General features: G+C 50.1%; 1 protein-coding gene across 1 annotated transcript in view; it reads right to left on the bottom strand.

The window, feature by feature from the left end:
* Positions 1 to 2,168: 2,168 nt before the first annotated feature.
* The window catches only part of LOC119446153 (telomerase-binding protein EST1A-like), a 75,682-nt gene continuing 53,821 nt past the window's right edge, over positions 2,169 to 24,029 (bottom strand). The window contains 3 exon segments of the mRNA XM_037710509.2: positions 2,169 to 6,217; positions 7,024 to 7,105; positions 7,781 to 7,992. Coding sequence (XP_037566437.1) covers positions 6,087 to 6,217; positions 7,024 to 7,105; positions 7,781 to 7,992 — 425 coding nt within the window. The 3' untranslated portion in view covers positions 2,169 to 6,086.

Below are 24,029 nucleotides of genomic sequence, written 5' to 3'. Positions count from 1 at the left end.
TCGGGCAATCCCCCGCAGCCGCTCGCGCCGAGCGGAATCCATGGCGAGAAGGGCGCGCGCTCCCCTCTCCCTCCCCCAGCGCGCGCTCTGATTGAACGCAGCGCACCTAGGCGGTGGGTTTGGGAACCTGCCCCTGCGTGACACCAGCGGGACAGACGGACGACGCAGCCTCGACCTACAACAGCTCCGCTGTTAAAAAAAGAAAAAATTAGCGGTCCTTCGACGACGCGTAGGGAGCTTTTGCAGCGGCCTGTCCAGCATCAACCAACAAACAGCACACCCTTGCCTCCTTTCCTTGCGGGCCAATGTCGGTCGTGAGGTAGACAATCGTTATAACTGATGGATATACCGAAGGGCGGCTCCCCTTTACAACTTTGTTATAGCGAGGTTTTACCGTATTCTGGGGTGCCCAAAGTCATTCTGGAGCAAGTAAAATTGTGTTTTGGTCTGGAGCAGATAAAATCGCATTTTGGTGCAGCTTGGAGCAGACTAAATTTCATTTTGGATGAATTTGGAGCCCATAAAATTTCATTTTGAAGAAGCTTGGAGCAGGCCAATGTGAATTTTGGGGGAATAATGGAATACAGCAGCGCATTTCGCAGCCTCAACAAAACATAGAACAAACCAACACAAAACGCGTAGAAGCGCGCTTAGTACTTACAGCGTACTAGAACATGGAGGAGTGGATCGAGCGGCGGCACTACGATCGAACTATATATTCCCGCGCCGACGCTCATAATGATAGCGGAAAATGTTCTCAAATATTATGCGGTCCAATCGACGCGCGTGCTGTCACATAATTTCTGGGTATGGCACCGCAAACCCAGAGAGCCGCAATCAACCCTGGGCTGGTATAACGTAAAACTGTCCAGCATGTTTTTACTGCGACAGCAATTATATGGACACTCCAGGCGCATTTCTGCCGTCGTCGTCGCCGCATGTGCGAGTGAAAGCGTGCGAGGGTGAGCCGACGATAATGTCTCAATCTCGCGCACGCAAAGGAGGAAAGCGGGGAGGAAGCGCGCCGTCTTCCGTCGCGCACAAGGCACCAGGGGGGCGTTCTACTCTGGTGGCTGCTGCGTATGGCGCGCCGGGCGCGATCTCGAAAGCAATCAGCGATGGGGCAGAGTGAGAGAGCTGATGGCTTCGTGAGCGCTGTGTTTTCACCCCTTAGTTCGCGATGAAGCGAGAGGCAGCACGAAGGTCAATTCGCTCGCTGCTGCCGCGCTTCCTCACTCAGCTTTGACAGCGAGTTTCTGCGGTCATCGAGTGAGATATGTTCATGTTTGCTTGTGCGCGCGTGACACCATACTTGTATATTTAGTTTGTAAGCGAATGTTTACAAGTTTATACGGTCGATAAAACTACTATCCTTACTTTGTATAGCTGTTATTTTGCTATCGCTATTGATGATTCGCCTTCCAGGCGAAACTGCGACTTTTTATTCCAAATCCAGTAGGCCTTCGAGCCATCCTAAAATAAATACATTTTTAGCATCATTCCAAATCCGCCATTAACCCTTTGCGATAGCTCAAAATGGCTCAGCCTCACCCATACGGGCATAAAAACAGATGAATAGTTTTTCGTTATACCGACCCTGGGGACAGACGCCCGCTTGCTGAACCCGCTGCCGTTCTCGCGCAGCGTGGCGCAATTTCAGTCAAATTTTGTTTGGCGCAGTATTGTTATTGCAATACACTTTAATCAAGGCCGCTGAATTAAAGAAAAAACATTTTTGTTTTAATCCAGCGGCAGGGTTAATGCGCTCATCCGCCCTTTACAAGGATACATATATCCCCCTCCTGCGTATTGTTTTTGCAATACACTGTACAGTATGTAGCACACTGCAGCCGTGACAATATTTTAATCATGGCCGCTGAAATTAAAAAAAAAAATTTTGTTTTACTGCAGCGGCAGTGTGTTAATGCGCTCATCTGCCCTTTACAAGGATACGTATATCCGTAGAGAGTCCAGTCATTCTGCATACTTCCAGTACAATATTTATGGCATTCATAAAGGTTCCACATCAACTCTACCTTTTAAAGGAATAATACAAAATATGCATGGAATTACTGGATTGCATGAGGCACATTTTCGAAATAGAAAGAGACAGGGAGCAAAGGAACACAATCCTCTCCAAATGCAAACAAGACAAAGACAGGCAAAGGTTGTAATAGAAACTGTTTTTAATGACCATCACATATGACCTAAATGTGCTTGGATTTCACTGCGACAGGACCCACATGCACATACTCACAAAGAGAAAAGGAGAAAACGTAATGGCAGATTTGAAGTGTGTACCAGGAATAAAACACGAGTCAGACTCACATTGCGAGTGTGGCAAGAGGTAAAGTAAGGCAATATGCAGCACTTAAAAAAAAGAGACTGGCTAACAAAAAATGGGAACGACATTAAGTTACGAGACACTGTACCGCTAGAACAGAGTGGGTTCACAAGCGGCGTGGAAACATGCCTTGTACTCTGCGCTGAGCATGATGAGAAAGGACACCAAAAGCAACGCAATAACAAATGCAGTTCCATAATTCAGAACAACTAACACCGAAATGGACCGCACAAAAGCTAACACACTTCACTGGTTACCGAGATTATAGTAGTGGTATTGCCAAGACAACATCCCACATTTTCTTTAAGCAGCTACACTCACATGTACGCAGCTGCAATGCTTACAGGTTGCTATACAAAAAAATGTTGCTGATGTGGATATGCTGCCTTCACTTTGTGGATTGTATCATGAATTTGCAGCACTAAAGCACTGTTTTCACGTTTCCACAAGGCAATGCAGCATGAAAAATTAGAGACCATGTCATCATTTACTACATGCACATTGCCTTCTGAATTTAAACAACCTTTATTTAAATATATATATCTTTGTGGAAAGGGAACAAATGGTGCATTGTTCCATCAGTGCTGATCAACTTTTTGCCCATATTATTGGGAGCGAGTAAAATAACAATGTCTACAAGGCATCTGGGATGGTCCGAAAAGCATGAAGCTTTAGTGCAGTTTTCCTGCTGTTATTGCAAGACAAGAGGGCCACATTCGAGGGGTGTACAAAGTCGCATATGGATTGCAAAAAGTGTCGCATCAAATGTAGGTAAGCTTGGGTTTCTGCAACTGTGGCCACGCGGTAAAGGCGAACGATAGAAGCACCACTCGGAACACCAACAACAACGAGGACACCAATACACCTGCCTCTAGACAATAAGAACACCAGTTACTGGTTTCCGAGGTGTTCCCATTACACACACCACCACCAGCAGCGATGAGAAATGAATCTTGCTTCCCATAACCTCTTTGTACCAGCTGCACTGCAGACTTCAAGCCAGTATCCCAAGCATGAGTATCAAAGTGAAACACTGAGTAGTAGTGAACTACTTTTCAACGAGCAATGAGGAAGAGAAAAAAAAAAAGAAGCAATGAAATGTGCACGACACGAAGAAACACAACTGCGAGCATTGTGGAAGTCATAACTAGACTGAACTCCAGCTTTAAGATGCATACAACAAAACATGGCAATCACTGAAACCACGTGCTGTCACCTTGCAATTGCTACCTCCTAACAACCACATACCCAAAACAACCACACGTAAACAGGTGCAAAAAAAAAAAAAAAGTTTATTTCAAATATTTTCAGACCAATGTCACGCTGTTACTGTCACAAATATAACCACAGCAGAAAAAAATGATAATTTGACTTGACAGCTGCGTGCGGTTAATCACAAATCCCTAGTCTCAAGCTGTGATTGACACAACGAAACGCAAGTAGTGCAATTACTGAAGCTACAGCCACTTCTTGTATTCGCACCACTCTGCAACAACCACAATGCTCGCTAATGTTAATGCACAGCTACAGAACTCGCATAGTTGTGTACTGCTACATGAAATGCATAAGACATAGCATATGTTTACAATGTGTATTTTGCACAATGAAAAGTAATGAAAAGCACAATACAGAAGACTAAGCTAAAAAAAAAAAAACAAGCTTGCTTTGCACATGTAGCAAAAGTCCATTTATCTGGTAGAGCAGGGCAAGATCACGTCACCACATCATTCAAGAAAGAACACAAAAGCTGGCAACAACCAAAAAAAGAAAAATGGAGGTAGTAAGATATGATATGATGAAAACACAGACACACACACACACAAAAAAAAAACTATTCGCTTTCACATAGAGCACACATGAACACGAGTTGTATCACAACCTCAACATGACTGCACACTGAACACACCACCAGTCAAATTAAACTGAAATATGGCACCTTGGGGTGCAAAAGAGTGAAGCCTGTACACAATGAATTCCATTTGCAATAAAGTACTTACAGACACACCTTTTGCTCTTTTGTTTTCTCACCTGATTTATGTGTACGCAAGACTCAACAGCACTACACATCACAAAAAGCCTGCCATGAATGAATGGGAACTGTAGCCCAGAACACCTTGTTTTATTCACATCAGAAAAATAATCAGAGCTAATAATACCATACGGAACATAGCTGAACGAGATTTCAGCTTAAGACCAGGAGCAGCTTGCACGAAGCGTTTTACACATGGGTAACTTTACCTATGGTTACATAGCTTTGTGCAAGAAACAGTAAGTAAGCTTTCAAGAGACAAAGGAGAGAGGCTCACTTGAAACATTTTACTACAGTAGCTAGACAATGTAATGTGGAATAGCTTACTGTCAGCTGAGGGAAGCTTTTTACAACTGTGGGTAAGCTTACGCACAGGTAAGACGCAATGTGCATACAGCCTCTGGAGTTTATACTGGAGAAATAAAACTGCACTGTTAAAAGTAATAAAAACGCAGTGAACATTACACAAGAAAAACAAGCTTGCTATTACAAACAGGTAGTTAACGCAGTCTACGGCTATGTTGCATTGCTCTTAGATATGCTACAAGTTTGCACTATGGTATCTTCTGACCAAATGTATTCTTGAAATCCTAGGAAACTGCCTCAAAGATGTGAAGGTATTCGTGGTTCCCTGTGGTGATCTAAGAGTGAGTAAGACAGAGAGGAAAAGGTGCATTTCTGACAAAGCATTCTTGCCCACAGGGGCCAAAACTGTCGTCGCGGTCAACTGGTTCTGAACATCCGACCACAGTGCGTTGCCGTGACCATACTGCCATTGTGTACTTGGAAAACATACAAACATGATTCTTCTGCAGCACAACCACCTCAGATCTTCATTCACCAGTGGCAAAAATATAGTACAATTGCATTTAGCTAGAGACTTTCCCTCTTGCTTCACACAAACTTTTTGCTCTTGCATGTGGTACTCCCTATTCGCAATGATTGTGCTACTCCTCCGAGACTGTTGGCATGCGCTTGTCACGTGTGGAGGACTTGTCTTAGCACTCGTAAGGCGCTTCCAGCAGCTGCTGCTTTTCATTGACTCAAGCATCGACTCAAGCAGTGAAGTGATGTAGCAAAAAGTCAACTCACTTTATCCTTCCTGTTCTTTTGCATTTTTTATTACTCAAACAGCTGGCCTCTCAACAACAAAAAACTGTCCCTTTTCTGGAGAACTTTGTTACCATGGCAGAAGAGAATGCATTCCGCGGCTGGATCCCATGCTCTCCTGTTCTCATCCTGGGTGGTGATGATCAATCAAGGAGGCACATTACAACAAACTGCTGAAAAAAAAAAAAAAGATAGCACAATGGAAAAAAATGCTGCCATTCTACTGCAGCTAGTACGAGCCTGCGTACGGATCTCGTGCATGCTTCATGGAACAGCCGAGAGTTACTTTCTCCTCTCGCCAACCCCCCTCCCTCCCTTCAAATGTTATAACAGACATTGCATCATCTCCTCAAAGGGGCACACTAGTGGAAGAAAAACTAGGTGACCCCTCTTCCTGGGTTTCAGTCAGCGATGTGCTTTACGGTTTAGCTGGCCAGCCTGATAGACCTGTGCTTGCAGAGCTGGAAGGAAGGGTGCACCCGAGGGCTGTCGTCCAGAGTGCGGGTTGGAGGTAGCGATATCCTTCAGGTAGTTCCGGCGCAGTCTTCACTGCATTGCTCGTTTGTGTTGTGGCAGAGAGGCTCTCTCTCTCGTACGCTGCCCTCACGAAATGTTGGCCCAACGGAGGAAGGATGGCAGGTCCCGAACGGGCACGTTGTGTGTCAGGGCTTTCACGCACAGGTTCCGGTCCTCGGTGATTAGAACTGTTTCACGGTATAGCTTCACCGGTGCATCTGCCAGAAGAACAGAAGTGCCTGGTAAGCACAACACTGCTTCTGCAGTCAAACGCCAATTTTTTATTTTAATTCTGGGGTTTTTTACGTGCCAAAACCACACTATGATTATGAGACACATCACAATGCGGGACTCCCGATTAATTATGACCACCTGTGCTTCTATAATGTGTGCCCAATGATTGGTGGGCGGGATCAAAACCTGCAATATCGAGCTCAACAGCACAGCACCATAACCACTGAGCTACTGCAGCGGATTGTTGAACGTGAAAGAAAACAAGTGAGGTTAATTCGTATTATGCAACAACCACAAGCCTTTGTGTAGACGTATTATTATGCAACAACCACTTTGTGTAGACTGTGCTGCTTATGAACCAGTTATAAGAGCCAATTCTTTGCGCTAACATCTCAAAACATCCTACTGTAAGCAGCATTATTCGTGTGCTTAGCCGCACAATCACTACTTTATAAGTTCCCTAATTATGTACCAAGAATTTCAGGCTAGTTGAAAGTTCGGATTGCACGCAGTACCTGCATACACCTCTTTTTTTCTGCTGTGACCTCTTTCTTGCTGATGCCACAAATGCCATTACACACCTAAATAGTATCTAAATTTTTTTTTCCTAAACCAACTTGTCACTTCATTGCCTTGTCCAGCGAATGCCCCATGTGAGGTACTTTTTACGCCGCCCAAGAATCCTTCAGTGTGAATGCAAACAAAGTTAAATCATCTTTATCAATCCCACCATTGCTTTATGTAGTTCCTGATAATCTCTTTACCATTCCCTGAATTATGGTGTACTCACCAGGCTCCCTAGGAAGTTCATGCTCTGTATGATCTTTGCCATACAGCAGGCAGCAAGTCAAAATTTGGTCATCGTTGGTCCCCTGCGGTAAAATAAGAGAAATGTGATTAATTAAATGTCCTGCAGCTGCACTGTGGCTGCGAATAATAAGCGGCACTATACTAGACAGCTTCAGGTAACCATTCTTTCACATGCACACAAGTCTACGTATAACTTAGGTGCTTTCGCATAGTGCACCTATCAAAATTTAGAGTTCTGTCTTTTTTTTTTTTTTGCCTTTCAGCACCAGCTGTACTGCGCTTATCCTCTGCCATGCATGTGCTTCATTTCGCTAGAAGAAAAGTTTCATCGTATGGCTAAGTGCTTTTCCATAGATCGTGCAGCTAAAGCTCTCTGATGCCAATGCTGTTTGTGGTCAGGAGTCGAACCTGTTACCTTGTGTTCAGTGGAAGAATGCCGTAGCAATCGAGCTACCACGGCCAAGTCAGTCATAACAGCAAGGTATACTTCTTTAGACTTTTGCTCTCTATAGTACAAGCACCTGACAGATGTCTTAAACATGGGCAGAACGTAAAATGTTAGAGATATAGTGGCTCGCACAAAAAAATTTGTCTAGGAGAGCTAGGTTAGGGACACCTTAAAAAAAAAAAAGAAAAAACCTCACAGTGTTCTGCTAATTGCACATTAACCAACAAGGATGGGTGCAAGGTGCAATCTTGTAGAGGAGAGGGATTAACTACATGCAGTCAGGGTGTACCTTGTAGTCGCCAAGGTCTTCGCTGCGGAAGCTGATGGTGTCCAATAGGGAGCCCCTGAGGGTGATCGCCCGCAGCTTCGGCTCCCGCTGGCCAAACCTTTCCTCTAGGTAGGTGAGGGCCGCCCTGGCACTTGAGCCCACCTTCTCAATGTGGTCAGGGCATGGTCCTGGACGAGATCCACCTCGTGCCAGACCGTGCAGCTCGTTCAAAACTGCATACAGGTACATCATAAGCGTGAGTGAAATAAGAAACTCCAAAACGATTACATTTCCTTGTTTCTTTTCTCTTACACAATAAACCAAGCAATAAATATCACAATTAAGCTATACAATTTGCATTTGCTATTTAGAGGAATGGCTTCTTCTAAATTGTAAATATTGTCAATCGAAAGTAGCTAACTTACCAGCCAATTTTATTAATTATGATGGAAGAAGCTCTCTTCAACACTGCGTTTGGTTTGAGAACATTACATCAGCTTACTGCTCCTCAAAGACAGTGCAAGTAAATGGTCCCAGAAAATAAATAGAACAGCTTGAAAGTCTCGCTGACAGTTTGACAATAAGGAACTAACAAAGAGATTTACACAATTCCAAACATGTGCGACTCTATCTTGATGTTATTCTATTCACTTCTTAACAGCAAGTCAGGCACATCACCTTGTTGCTGCCCTAGCTGCTCAAGCACTTTTATGTTGAGACAAAGATAGGGCAAGCACCCTGGCCCAGCACCAAGGAGGTAGGAACAGAGAGGCACGGGAGAGTAAATAAACATAAACGCTTGAAGATATGAAAAAAAAAATGGAGTGGAAACACACAGAAGACATTGGTGAAAGGACACATGTATAGTGGCCATAAGTAAGGCTTTTGGCTCCCTCACGTACAACCGAACCATAACAGGTCGTAACAAATAACACAAAGTTGATTAAAGGATAACGGCCCATTTTACAATTTGGTTAGTACTCAAGTTCAGCGACCGGAACCACCGCCGTTCGGCCGCCAAGTTGGCTGACTCGCAGGACGCGAGACATTGGCGGTGAAGCCCACCTCGCGCGCGTACGAAGACGCCGCCCCCGCCGTCGCTTCGCTACCGACGGCGGTCGGCCAACTCGCGCCACACGTGGCTTTGCCAAACGTAAGCGTCGCGCCAGAACCTACAAGCAGCTATGACACACGAGAGAGGTCGGGACGGGTTCACAAGACCAGGGGGGGGGGGGGGGGGGGGGGGGTCTAGTCGACAGGGGCGCGGCCGTGTGGCTCCGTTGCGCTTTCCCATTACCACGCGAGGGTCATCACGAACGGACAAACGAGACCGGCCGCTGAGCTCCTTGAATCGTAACCCCCACCCACCCCCCTCTATTCTCGGCCCCATCCCTTTTCCGACACCCCGCGGCGCATAACAAGCGCTCGCTCGCGGCGGCTTCATTTAATTTGCGCCTGCACGAGCGCAGCGGCGCAAGAAGCAGCCACCGCACAGGCCACCACCACCACCACGAGAGCCGCGCGCTCGGAAACAAACGGCGCGCGCACACCGGAGAAAACAACGAGGCGGAGAGAAAAGAGAGCGGCGAACGTGAGGCGGGCACCGTGCTTCGTTAGCCGCTTGCAGAATGCCGTCGAAGAAGCGCGTTCGCTCACTCGCAGACACTGTGCGCGCGAGCACACACACACACCGACAACTACCCGCCCAATGAATAAAAACCCCACCGCCGCCGCCGCCGCCTCGCTCCAACGGCAGTGGCCGACGAGAAGAAAGCGAACCGCAACGGATGCCATTGCCCTCGGGCCGCCGCTTATAAGAGCACGGCCAGGATCTTCTAAGCGGCGCCTGCCGTGTGAATTTCGGGACGCCGAGTTGACGGCGAGGTCTGGCCTGTCTCAACCGTGAGAAGAAGCTAGATTGGCGGCACGCAGGGGGAGGGGGAACTAGAGCTTTCACGAACAAAACCCACTGTAGAATCGAACTGACGTAATTAGGGAAACGTTATCCCTTTGTACGCCCATAAGGTGAATGCAAAAGAAAATTGGGTGGCGCGGCATTTCCATGCATCGCTCGCGAGTTGTGCCGCCTTCAAAGAAAACTCTCGCGACAAGCTTTCTGCTTCACAACGAGTTCGAATATCGCAACGTTGAATAGGTCAGTTCCACCTCAAAGGAGACTCGTTCCAACGCCAAAGCAAAAGCTGAGCCAGACGTTCGAGTAAAAAATAAAGAGAAAGAGAAGCGCTAGCGATACAAATCTGTGCTAGTGTATTAAGCTTTTGCATTGCGAGGAACTTGCTAAACACGAACAGACGCGGTGGAGAAGTCGGAACGCCTGCTGCATTGCGGCAAGTTTTCCCGCAGCGACACTTTCCACACGGTGAAAGCACAGCGAGCGAATTCGCAGATGTTACCACGTCCCCACGTTCAAGTACGTCACGACACCGTACAAGTCTGTCGGCTTCGAGTTAACTTAAAGAACGCAAAAATTAACACGACGCTCGGCCACTAACACCACCCGGCGCTTCCGGAAGCTGTGCGTAGATTGCGCAGCGCACAGCGGCACGCTGGACAATCTCGCGTAGTGCCGTGAAACGCGTCAAAAGGAAAGTGTGGGAGACGGACGCTATAGCTCAGCTTTTATTGCGTGCGTGGAAAGCAGAAACCCTAACAAAAGCAAGAATCAGATACGCGTGCGTCTTACCCTCTCACTTCGGCTTGCTAAACGCTCTGGGGCCTGACAACCGAGTGTGAGTCAAGCGTGCCTAAGCTTTGCCACTGCTGGGTTTCGGCCGTCTAACTTGACAACCTATGCGATCGTTTGAAGTTTCTCCGCACGACCACTACGTCGCATCTCGGTCAATCTCTCGTCAATCGAAACACCACGGCAGCCGTGAAACAATGCAATAAAGCTACCCTGAAAGAAAGAAAGAAAGAAAGAAAGAAAGAAAGAAAGAAAGAAAGAAAGAAGAAAGAAGAAAGAAAGAAAGAAAGAAAGAAACAGTGGGCCCGACGATTCCAGGTGACACCAGAAAATTCCGCATCCGCACAACTGGAGACACGAGACTCGACCGCGGCCCTGACCTTCAAGTTTCAATGGGACACGGAAGAAGGGAAAGGGGGAGACGACCTCCTTAATTGCGTAGCACGGCTTTTCTACTGCACGGAGCAAAAGGGAAGCAAGCGGTCGGGGGGATGAGGAGTTGGAAAGGTGCGACGTGACACCGGCCACACGAGATATGTTTCTCGGTCGAGCTAATCCGCTCGCACGCGGAAGACGAACGCGAAGAAGGCGGCCGCTTTAATTCGGCACGCGCGCTGCCCGCCACAGCGCACGTCCGCATAATGCAGTAGGTCCGAGCGGTAGCCTGTCCGGCAACCGAACGAAACAAAGCCTGCCCTTCAGTCAGTCAGCCAGCGCTGCATGCACGTTCAATGAGAGAGAGAGAGAGAGAACAAAGGAGAACCGAAAAGGGCAGCATCAAGCAGCCGCCGGCTCGTATAATGCAGGCACGCGGAAGTCCCGGCCCGCCACTGATCTCGTCCCATTACGCGAGCTGGAAGAAGAAGAAGAGCGTGCGGCCAATGCCGCCGCCTCAGTGCGTGCGTAACGGCAACGGAAAGAAAAGGTGAGCGTATCTGTACCACCTCCTCAGGGTCGCCGCGACATCGCGCAACGCGCCCGCGCGCGTGCAAGTTATATGCGCGCAGCTTCGCGTGCCAACCAAGGAGGCGCGGGCCGCGAAACCTGCGCGCTATAACCCCGCAGTGCCGAACGCTGCGGCTGCAGCGGACACGGTATCGACACACCTCGGCCCAGCGCCGTTCGCTCAGGGGATACTCTTCCCACCGACACCCAACCTTGGCGCTATAGGCGCGCGCAGGTGAGCGAGCGAGCCTGCGCGAAGGCAGATTCCCGTTTAGTCCGAGAGTAAAAGAAAGGAAAAAGGAAAGCTTCCTCGTGTTCGTAATAGCCACGAAATGGAGGAACAGAGGAGAAGAAAGAAAAAAACGTACAGGGAGGAGCAAATTTCAATCGGTTCCAATCGGAAATGGAGCGCAGTGGTGGTGGTGGTGGTGGAGCAGCTCGCCATCGTGTGTGTGTGCGTGTGTGTGCGCGGGCACCGCTGCATGAGGTCTCCTCATCCATCACCATCACACCACGCGCGCTCGAGTCCGGATGGCGCGGAAGAGCTCTCTTCGCACTTTTGGACTCCTCTTTTTGTCCGTTTTTCGAGGAAGACAGTGCGAGAGGAAAAAAAAAATAAAAGGACAGCGGAGAAACGTGCGACGGGTTCGGGGCGGGGCGGCGGAAGAACTGAAGAAGGTGGCGGGAAGTGCGGGGAGGGGGGGGGGGGGGGGCAGCTTGGCTCGTTTTCGTAGTCAGGGGCACCAAGGTTGTTGCCTCGATGGTTCCTGGTCGCCGTGGTGGTGGTGATCGGTGGCGGTCGTACGCCGGACTGTGTTGGCGAAGAGGAAGTGCCTAGTCCGTCCGTTCAGAAGAGCCGAAGAGAGTGGTGAAGAAGAAGAAAGGTCGCAATACGAACAGACAAGTCTTAGACGCATGCAAGGGGGGCCAAGCAAAGTGAGAATGGAAGATGCCACTCGGGAGAACGCGCTAAAGACAGACGGCTGAATCGCGTGATACACTACACATGCGCACGCGCGCCCACATCACACACATGCAAGCAGGAAGAGAAACCCGCTAGAAGGGCGTTCCCTCCCTTCCGCTGAAGCTCTCCGAGTAGATCTTTTTTTTTTTTTTTTTTTCGAGGCCCTGCCCGCCGAAAACGCTGCCCCAACAAAGAGCGCCGAGCGAACGGTCATCACAGTGGGAGGTATAAACAATTATAAACGCCGTATTATCCTTTAAATGACGCGTCCGCGAGGTGACCACGACGCGTCGACGGCCGCGCCGGATTGCGACACATAATCGCGTCTCACCACTCCCGAGTCAAGGTCGTCGTCACCAACGCCGCTGGTCAGCCCTTTGTGCGCTCCGTCGCGTGAGTTGCGTGCACCATTGTGTCGGCGCCAGGGCGTGTTAAAAGAAATCACGCTTAGCACGACGTCACTGCACGCATGCACCGTGCTAAAGCTATATAAGGACCGCGCAACGACCGGTCGAAAGGAAAATGGTGGGCGTATAACACGTTAAACAGACAGAAAGACGACAGTCTGGAATGGAGAGCGAATGCGCGAGTAGGCAAAGTTCTAGCTGACATCACGAGAAAGAATCGGCGTCGACCAAGCTATGTAACGCGTAGAATAGGTATGCGGTGGGCATTTCGGGTGATCGAATTCGTGCTGAGGCATAGTAAACGCAGCCAAAGGCGGGGGAGTATCCATGGGATTATAGCCATTGAAATTGAGAGAGAAGCTCTATCTATAATAAACTCGTAAGAAACTGCGAAATCACAGGAGCTCCGCGGTAAGCACAGATGCCGTGAATAGTATGACCTCGTTTCGGTAATCCACCATACTTTCCGAGCAAACACCAACAATGTTAGCGGTACTGGAGATATTTTGGATTTGCGCTGCAGCGGAGACGCCGAAGTACAAGGTCTGTCATCTTCAGATTTTCTCTGCTCCTTTCAGAAATAGTAAGCAACCCACGCTTCAAATGTTCAAACCTTTTTACACGCTTGTGGATCGTGCCTTACGCGGTCAATCTACTCTAGTTGCCGACCTATGTTCGAACATGTACGGAAGTGCTAAAGAGCACAAGTGCGCCTTGATATGACTCGATGCCCAGCGTAAAGCACCTCGCTGCTGGTGTCATCGGGGGATGGAAACGCGAGGTACGTGAGGTGAGGCCATTTCACATTTCTATGCAGGAACTCGGTTTTATACACTGACGAGGCATCGATTTTGAATGCGACATCAAAAGAAGCGACGTCGAGAGACGCTCAATTCAATAAACGCGTTCGCACGTTCACGGACAGGCAGCAATGCTTTGAATTGTATGACCTTGTTTCATTATCCGCCGTACCTTCCCGTAGACACCGCCGCCGCCCATCCGTTCCTTCTGTTCTTTAGCCATCTTTCTTCGATTGTGAGAGTTCTTGCAAGCCGTGTTGTAGGACGCATGCAGGTACCTCACAGAGATGCCGAGACGCCGAAATTTCCAACCCGCGTACGAATGCGCCCCACCTTCTACAGCTGTTTGCGAAAGCCGAGTCTGACCCCTGGGACCAACCGCCCGGTGTCCATACGCCCAGGTTAGAACCGGGTCTGCCATACCAGCGAGTCTCCGCTCTATCGGTTACCTATGATGACTGCAGCATTTGAGCGCCGAGAACTAGGTACTCAAGTCGTAATAACAGTATTACTTCATGTATAGTTTGTTTAGCGCTCGGAAACCACACTGGGATTGCTAGAGACAGCAAAGAAAAGTGCACCGGATTAATTCTATACCACCCGCCGTTCAAATATCGATACGCGAGTGTCTACGCATACCGCCGTTACCGAAACGTTGCTGGAACTCTAACCCGCAACAAGCAGAAGAACGCTATAAACGCCGAGTCACGCGGCAGCGGGTAAGACGCACCATATTCGAGTGTGAACTGAATCAAGGGGAGCGATTAGCTATCATGCAAGGAAACACTTCAGCTCACTTCTTTACTACACAACAAACGCAAGGCAACCAAGGAATACTGAAGTTACGAAGAAGCAGGGAGAACTCCAAAGCACTCTGCCCAACGTCTCCGACAGCCGCGCTATACCTGGCGTTACGACATATAATACAAGCGATAGTCAGAAATACACTTATCCTCATTCGCTTGGCGCTATAGTAAAGCGCGCTAGGATAAAAAAGAAAAAAAAAACTTATCGTGCCGCTAACAGTGAAATATAGACAGTCACTGTCTATATTTTCGACTGCCACTGCGCGCAGCAAAGGATTCCGGACGCGTTTCTCTCTATCTATTCCCCGGTAGAGAGCGCTCGCACGAAAGGCGCCGGCGCGCGGGCGCTTGCGTATCGGTGTTTTACGTTACGACCTCAGTATCAACCGCAGAACGTGCTGCTTTGCTTTACCACCATTGGCCGTCGCTCGCTGGTCAGCCGGCAGAGCTTCGCGCGGCGCTAGGTTACTGCGCCGAACTAGCGGACCGACGGGGCTGGAGTTGAGCGGAGGGGGGGGGGGGGGGGGGGGGGGCGCAGCCGCTGACTTTCTTCTCCAGCGGCCCGGCCACCGCGCGAACGAGCGCGCTCCCGGCGAACAAAAGCGGTGGGGCCTGCCTGCTATCCCCCACCGCCCGTTTAACGCTTCCGGTGTGAATGGCCGCTCCCCAGCGCTAGCGCCGCCGCCCCTATACAGAAGCAGCAGAAGCAGCAGGTACCGCCAAGGAGGAACGGCGGCAATTCCTCGGCCGGGCGCAATAATAATGGCCGATGCACGGCCGTTCACTTCTCGCTTGGGGGGTGCCCGCACAGAGGCAGCCGGCCGCGTATCGGGCGTCCCGTGGTAACGGCCTCGATTTTCACTGCCAAGGTGAAAGTTGGCTCTCCTGAAGGGACACCCTTTCCCCCATTCGAACTGAGCTCGGCGCTATTTTGTTTGTTTCTCTCTTTCAGTCAGTTGAAAGTGATCTGATCCTTCCTTCTCTGGTTTCTCCAATTCTCATATTCTAACAAAAACGTGGGCAGATTTAGCTCGTCGGTCAACTGATCATTAGCACCTTACACGAGACAAACCATCCTATTCAATGGCTCAGCTTCTTCAGCGCTACAAAAGGTGTGTGTGTGCACAGAAAGAGAGAGAGAGGAGCGCGGGCCACTTTCGGAGTTAATACGGCGTAACGTGAGCGTATAACGAGCCATCCTGCACAGCATAGTCGAGCAAACTATAACTGAATGATAGAGAAAACGCGTTCGTGTGCGCGTCCGTGCGATTAGCCTGCCGGCTGAGCAGTGGTGTGCAGATAAAGGGAGGGCAATGTGCCCAATATGTCAATCTCTGCTTCTTCAGAGAGCACAAGTGATACCGACATCATCGACAGCGCCACCAATATTCCAGAAGATCGGTCTGGGACATCAGCCTTAGCCTGCATTGACGGACCGCGTAGTGACGCCCGACGGCCTCATTCACATGACTCCATGGTCATTTATTCATCTTCCAACGTCATCATTCGAACAGAACGAGTGCACTTTCTACCTCGTGGATACGAAACTGTCGCGCGATAAGGCACGTTCAGCACTCAATACGTTACCATCGAAGAGCTTCTAGCGGTGCATTTTCGTTCATTCAGAGGTCAGACGGAAACGATCTTGATTATCCCATGGATTCATACTGACGCGTGATATTTGCTGTGATCCGTTTATAATTGCTTTCGTTTGCTACTGCATTTTATCTGCGACATCGGAGAGTAGCTGATATCGGGCCCATCGTTGCGAACGCGAAACGCGTAGCAAATTATCGAATCGCCCGATGACTGGCAGTTCATCTAAAAAGCACGACGACGCCCAATGAAATACGAAACGATTACCGCGCGATTCGATCCGACGACACAGCCGACCGTGCCCTCGGTATCAACATTATATCTAGTGAGTAGTGCTTTTCTCTTACGGAAAGAACCTCGATTACTACGCTGATTACTTGATTAAGTACCTACACGTTCCCTTCACTTCCGCGTGACATCACAGCAAGAATAACAGTCCAACCGGCCTCTAGGAAGCAATGGCTCTACTTATCAGACTGGCTTATCAAGAGATCCACATTTACTGGGTCCTAACTCGCGGCTAATAGCACGTTACTAGTTCGCATCTGCGACACGCCGGCGTCAGGAGCGATAAGCGGTCGTCGATCCGACGCACTAACACCTCCGAGTCGCCGCCGCCTCCCCCCGCCGACACGGCCTTGTTCCGTCTCCAGCCAAGTCCGCCTCGCTGTCACATCGAAAACATTCCAAACAAACGAACAAACAAACAAACATACATACAAATCCGCTCCGTGCGCCATCAAGCAATCATCAAACGAAGACCAAAGGACCCAGGAACGGGTTCTTCCGTCATTATCAGCCGGTCCAAGCTATCACAAAAGGACAAGCTATAGAAGGGGGATGATTTGGGGGAGGGGGGGGGGGGCAATGCGGGGAAGCTATAAGGGAACGGGTGCTCCGCGCCGCCAGCAAGCGCAGCAGCGCACGCTTTTGTTTTAATGGTTCCGGTAGCTGCATGCAGCAACACTTTCCTAGGCCTCCATCACCTCCACGAAGAACGGCGACACTCCCGAGTCCGAGGGGAAAAAAAAAAAGAAGCAGAAAAAGCGAGGGGATGAGGCGGCTCTAAGCCAAAGGGACCATAAAACCCGAGTCGTTCTCTCTCCCCCTCCCCCGCTACGCTGTCTACGGTATAAAACTCGCCGGCGAACTCGAATACGCGTTTTCCCCTTCGCGGACGCGTGATAAGCCTCACCCCTTCAAAGATTTCTCCGCCACGGGCCCGCCACTTTCTTTGTTCTTTGTCATCTCAACTCAACGGTGTGCGCGAAAGACAGCGTGTGGACGACCAAGAAGGAGAAGAAGGGATAGAAAGGCGCGCTATGGTAAAGAGAGAAGACAAAAGAAGAAAGTTTGCGAGGACACGAATTCCGCACACTGTGAGCGCGCGCGGGATCCGAATTCCTTCTCCATCTGCATACTTCTCGTAACGCGCACTGCCGGGCTACACAGAGTTCGCGACGCTCGGTCACGAAGAGTGGCGGCGCGGCGCCATGCGGGACAGATAAGCCATTACAGGTGCCGCCAAAGGTGTCGTTATAGTCGCGAGACTTCGGCGATACCACGCGCGCGTGTGTTTGTGTGTGCGTGCGCTCGCGCGCTCGTCTAGCCCGATCTTACTTTCTTTTTTTTCCCCGGGAGGCGCGAAGGGGGAGAGGAAAGGACTCGCGTGAGAGAGTACTCTGCTTGCCGTTGATCTTCAAATCGCGCGGATAAAGCGAAGCAACACAGGGGGCGCCGCTCCGACAGGTCGCATACGCGGCGGACCCCCAAAAAGGCGGCACGCACAGATTGAACCAAATTGGGAGGCGATTACGCGAGATTCCTTTCGCGCCGACGCCGCGTGCATCTTCGGCGCTACAAACGCGCGCTACGCGTGAAGGCCCCTGACTCTTGATACAAGAAGGAAAAAAAAAAAAAAGAAGAAGAAGTTGCGGTGACAACGGCGAAGGTGGCGTCCTTAATTGCCGCGCTCTTGCATAAGCGACGCGCGCAAACCACTAGCCGGCAAAGCTCATTACGAGAAGTTCGCCGTCGAAATGAAATTTATCGACGCGACCGAGCAAAAAAAGGTAAAGTGAGTTACGGCGTTAATTAAAAGAGGCGGCAATTTCCGGGAATTCCCCTCGGCATGCGGGCTTACAGTGCGCCTGGGGTGCAGGCGAAGCTCCCTTCCTGCAGGTATGGAGAGCAGTGTATAATAGTAACACGGATCACTAATCTCGAAGGAACGGGTGTCACTCGCTCGCAAGCCTAGGCTTAATTTGCGGCCACGCGGTCGCCGTGCTCATTAACGTGCTGCTGCTGCTGATGCTGCGGCACCTACGAAAGTACCGACGCATATTGAAGAACTGTGCCAATTCGGATTAGGAAACCAAACTAAGAGCTCTCTTCCAAGAATCGTACCTTCCCTTATTAACGGCTTGCAAGAAACAACCGTGCCTGAGGAAATAAATCTCTCCTCTTTTTTCTGGACCAGCCACGCTGAGTGCATTTCTTTTTTCGGAGGACCGAGAACGGCAGCGCGTTGGCCTGACGAATGGAATCGGCCGTCGGACCGGCGGCGATCTACACAGGCGAGGAACGACGACGCTAGTGACATAACTAATCGCCGTCCCAAGTTCGCCGGGTCACTAGACTGAAAACTACGAGTAAGATCGAACTGCGCGTACGCGAGAATGCGCTTATATGAGAAGCAGCAAGCTGCCGTCTGCCGAAGGTCTACGATAATTAATTAGTCCCGAGAACAAGGAAGGAGCCGGGGTGATTGCAGCCGAACAGACGGCAGAATGCTGTCTGTTCTGCTAATAAATAGCGTCTCTCCCAAATTTAGCCCCAAAGAAACGTGGGTTAGGAGTACGACGGACTGGGCAATAGTTGGTGATGTTAGACTGCACTGTCGAAACCATGCAGGCACAAGAACCTGTGAATGTCAGCTAGTCTTTAGTTTTAGTTTCCTACGCAGTAAAAAAGTTCTCGAAATTTGTCAAGTTAAATCTTTGGCGCCTTCGGGACTAAACGTAGTCACGTATATACTGATTTACATTTAACTAGGCCCGAGAAGGCGCGGTCAAAATCCGTAACGTATAATGAAGAACTGGCGCGAAAACTTCAAAGCGGCGTCGCCACAGCGGTCTTTCGTTCTTGCTGGTTTCTGGCTCACAGAGCCTCCACTCACGATGACAGTGGCTCTTTCAGTATTGCTGAACGATTATATTACTGCTGAATTTATTTTTATAGTTCAAGTTTACGCTCCGCGACAACAAAACAGACCCGAAACATTGTCAAACGTTCCGTTATGCTTAAACAGCCACGATTTATCGCCAGAAATGTCGCAGACGCTGTAAACACGGAGGAGTTTACAATGTTGATTCAATCCGATCGAGGCTGTTTCCTCGCACACAGATGTTTCTAATAGCGGTAGGCGGCGCCAATGCACCATTATGGCATCGCGGCATGAAATGGTATATACGCTGCGGAAACGGTGAAATTCTACGCAACTGAATGGCGACAGAGCTAAACCACCGATCTACAAGAACGAGTGAGCTGAGTGCAAGGGAGCTGAAGAATCACAAAGCCGGAAAACCAAGACAGCAGCACAACGCGCGAGTCATCAACTTCCAATTTGACGCCAGTGCTTTCCATCATACCCCACAGTGATAAAACGGTAGCAACGCCAGTTCTTCCCTCTAGCAAGTATGTATAAAACTCTACTCTGCAAAAAGAGAGCTAGAGAGAAAAAATCGTGCAAAAAAAAAAAGAACTCGGCACTTCAACAGTCGGGTCTGTCCTAGACAGGGCTGTTGTCCATGCGTTGCTGAGTACAGGCCGACCCGTGGGCGGCACGCGCTCTAATATGCAATTATTACACTAATCGACTGTTTGTTGCAAAACCTTCGGGATATTACTGCACTTCCCGAAGCGCTTGATTACACTGCTAGCTCAAATTCTCACCAGATGAGATTACTGCCACACCCGAGAGGAAAACGGAAATATGCCGAACTAGCCCTCCTTGGCGCCTCGAGCCTCATTAAACAAAAACTCCTGCAATCTCCGTTCCACTGACCTGTGACGACGTTGGTATATACCTTGAGATGCTACGTGTCTATAAATGTTTTTATGATATCGCGACATAAATTCACTGTGACATTATTTATTATGTATTCATGGTGCCATTATCGCAAAAAAGAGAGGGAGAGACCTTGCATGTTTTGTTTTTATACAGCGAAGCTAAGCAATGCTGTTTACGTTATTGTAAAAATTACGAACATTCATGATCGCTTGCATGCGATATCTTGCTTAATGTATAGTTGGTGTCTTGTTTAACGTGATAGCATAGAACGGCTGTACCAAATGACTACCGGCGCTGCACTCGAGCACTCCTGTGCTCACGCAGCCCAGGACTGTACATATTGTGAAAAAAAAAAACAAAAAAAACACTGATACCGATACTGCGCCGTTACCCCTGTTAAGTGCAATCTCACCTAGAGAGAGAGAGAGAGAGAGAACAAAGACTGCAGCAGAGAGTGCTGGTTTGAGCTAGCTGGCTGAACATCGAGATACTGAACAAACAGCGCACACAGCAGGACTACAAGAACACAACAACACAGCGCCAGTGTGGTCGTCTTCTCGTAGTTCCGCAGTCTCCTGCGCTGTTAGTTCAGCATGTCAAGCAGGAAGCTAGGTTAACTAGACAGACGTCCGACTGGCTGCCCTGCACGAGGGAAGAATGGTAGCAAGAAGGAAAAAAAGCGACAAGGTTCGTAGATATCTAATGACACAGTCGCGTGCAATATTAAGTGCAACACGGTCCACATGATCAAAGAGGCCTCACGAGTGCACGGCAGCGCCGACACAAAAAATGGCCTTTTAATAAATACCCGTAATTGGCACGATGCTTACTTCTCCAATTTTTCGTAATGTCGTTGTCTCCATGCAATCTTGGGGCCCCTTCAACCACGAGCACCGTGTTGCAGCTCATATTACACGCGACTGTAGATTCGTTTGAACTACCGCGCTCTGACTTGACTGGATTGTAACGATGCAGAGCCAGCTTTTGATCGGTGCCAGACAAAGCGCGACCGAGCTTAACGTGCAGCCGCTCGTCAGAGCAATTGGAGGCCGGAAGAGGAAACACGTCGGCACGTCTTCCGTTGTAAACAGACAAGGCGCGCAGGTGCCGATCGAGGCAGACTGCGTCATGCCAACAACGAAAGCTGCAGGAGCCACGTGACAGGAACTCCGTCAGAAGGTAGGAGCGCTTCTGGGCGCTTTGAAAGAACCAGCCGATTGGGCTCCGCGAGCTCGATTTCAACCAGCTGATCGTAACGCGCGCCACCAGAGCGGTCTGGAGCGCTCGAAAACGACGAGTCGAATGTGCCATTAGAAAGTGGAGCGACCAAGTCTGCGTAAGTTGCGTTTCCAGCGTAAGTTGCGCTACCAGCAATAAAACCGTCGCGACATAACGCTAAGAAATCTAGGGCAGAAGCTGGCAGACTGCAGACGATACAGCGTCTTAAGTGACAGCGCCAGGATGAGCACACAAATGTTTTATTGGGATAGCAATTATGTGGACACTCCAAGCGCATTTCTGCCATCGTCGTCGCCGTGATGCTCCGCATAAAGTCCAAGGGCGATAACGCCGTCGCCGCGCGCCGTATGTGCGAGTTAAGGCGAGCAAGGGGAGCCGACGATGGCGGCTCAATCTGGCGAGCGCAAGAGAGGGAAGCTGACAGGAAACGCGCCGTCTACGGTCGCGCGAAATGCCGAGGGGGGTGGCGTTGTTCTTCGACTGCAACTGGGTATTTCGCTACTGCGCGCATGGCGAACTGATGATCGCGGCTCAATCTCGCGCGCGCAGGGAGGGGGAGGCAGCGCTGGAGGGAGGGGAGAGGGCCGCGTTCTACTCCGGCACCAACCAACTGCGTACTTTGCGCGGTCGCGCGCGCCTTATCTTGAAAGCGATCTGCAGGCGGCTCATACCTTTGTGCGTGCGGTGTTCTCGTCGCTCAGTTTGCGTTGAAGCGACAAACAGCTCGCTGCTGCCGTCGCGCTTCCTCACGCCAGCGCTTCGACAGCGAGTGTCCGCGGCCATCGAGTGTGAGGTGTTCATGTCAGCCTGTGTGTTCATGTTTGCCAGTGCGCGCTGACACCGTGCTTGTTAATTTAGTTAGTAAGCGAATATTTCCAAGTTTTTACGGCCGATAAAACTACTATCCTTACTTCGCAAAGCTGTCTATACTAATTTGCTATCGCAATCAATGATTCGCATTTCGGGCGATACTGTGTTTTTTTTTTCAGAACTGGGCGGAATGAGCATGTGACAATACGAACTAGGGCCCAGAATTGGCCGGCTACGTCAGTTGCAGGTGAGAGGCTGGGTAGGGACAGGAGGAGGACCTGATGCAAAGTCACGCAAATAGGCGGAACGGCCTAACAGCGCAGTAAATTAAGGGAGCGCCTTTGCGTCTACCCGTCATATACCCTAGTTTCATTCTTGTAAACTAAGTAAAGCGACCGAACGAATCGGCGAGCTGTAAAGTACAGCAGAGCCATTAGTCCGAACAGGGGGTGTTAATTTTCCGCTCCGGCTGTCGGCTGAAGGGACCGGAGACTACTTAATTGGCGCCGGTCGGTGCTTGCCTCGCCCAATAATTCGACCAACAGGGCCAAGGTAATGCGTGCGCACGCTCAGGGCTAATCGGGGCTCCGTCGGGGCAAGGTAAGAATCGAGTTTGAAGACGCGCGCGCACTAAGAGGGGAACAAAGAGAGGCGTTACACCAAACCTACTTGTCTACACGTAAAAGTCCCGAGAACTGTTTCGGCGCAAACGAGGTAGGCCGAGCATGCAGGGCAGTGACGGCTCAATGTCAAGGCGAGAGGAACAACCCTTTTGGACGAGCGGGAGCCGGAGAAGCGGAACGGCGGCGGCGCTCGGGGCTACTCGTTAAGCCCGCCTGATTGCGTCGAGGAGATGACGGGAGGAGAGGACGGGAAAGCTACAAGCGCGTGCGGTGAAAGTGACAACGATCTCATTTTCGCCGAAAACCCGCATTAGCCACCGCCTCCGGGCCCAGCCAGTGCAGGGGGCCCGGAAGCCATTCATCACTCGGCAGGCCGGCAAGTGCCGACGCCGTCGATATACATTGGCCCGTCGTACGCGAGCAGACGCGCGGTTATGTCTTCGCGTGCAGCATGCGCAGGCACACACGTGTATGAGTGCACAACACGCGGTGCAGTAACCCGCAGCCACGCGGTAAGACGCATCGGCACGGCCGACCGGATCTACGGGCGAGGAAGGGTTAAGCCGCGTGCGGTCTTCTTTTTTTCCTGAACGCGCAGACAGCAAGCAGGCGAGCGAGGAAGGGGAGAGACGCGCGCGGATCATCACTCTTCCCGAACAGCGGCGAAGGCGGCAGGGTTGTATTGACAGCGATGCGGCGAGATGGGTGCGGCCCACGAGGAGTAATATTTCGCGGCCATCTTCGACAAACATTCGCTTCGGCAAACACAATCCGTGCAAGTTTGCTTCGACTCCAAGCTGCGGGTCGTGAGAATGGAAGCACAGCCTTCAGGGGTCGGCAAAGATTATATATATATATATATATATATATATATATATATATATATAGAACACGGGCGCCACGGTACGGGAGAGGACCAAGTGGAAGTTTGGTTTATGGATGATATCCGACCAACATTCTCAGTGCGGTTGCAGCGGCCGATGAATACATCGGCGACTACCTAAGAATACGTAAGCTGAGCTGGCGCGTTTTCTAAATTCGTGTTATGGGAAAATGCGTGCGCAACATGTAAAGACGGGGGGGGGGGGGGGGGGGGGGGGGGGGGGAGGGGTTCTATATAGAGCGTACTGCGGTAGTACCCTCGACGAAACGCCTGTAACCCATAAAACCAAACTCTCACACAGTACAGGTCAAACATAATCGATACTCCAGCACTATTTACGACCATATTTCATCCGTTTCCTATGATAGAAGTGGCATTTTGTCTTTTTGTCTGACCGTCTAACCCGGAAGAATATGATCTA

Source organism: Dermacentor silvarum, chromosome 3 (assembly GCF_013339745.2).
Source record: "Dermacentor silvarum isolate Dsil-2018 chromosome 3, BIME_Dsil_1.4, whole genome shotgun sequence".
NCBI classification, from domain to species: domain Eukaryota; kingdom Metazoa; phylum Arthropoda; class Arachnida; order Ixodida; family Ixodidae; genus Dermacentor; species Dermacentor silvarum.
This window is presented reverse-complemented; position numbering and strand designations above follow the sequence as displayed.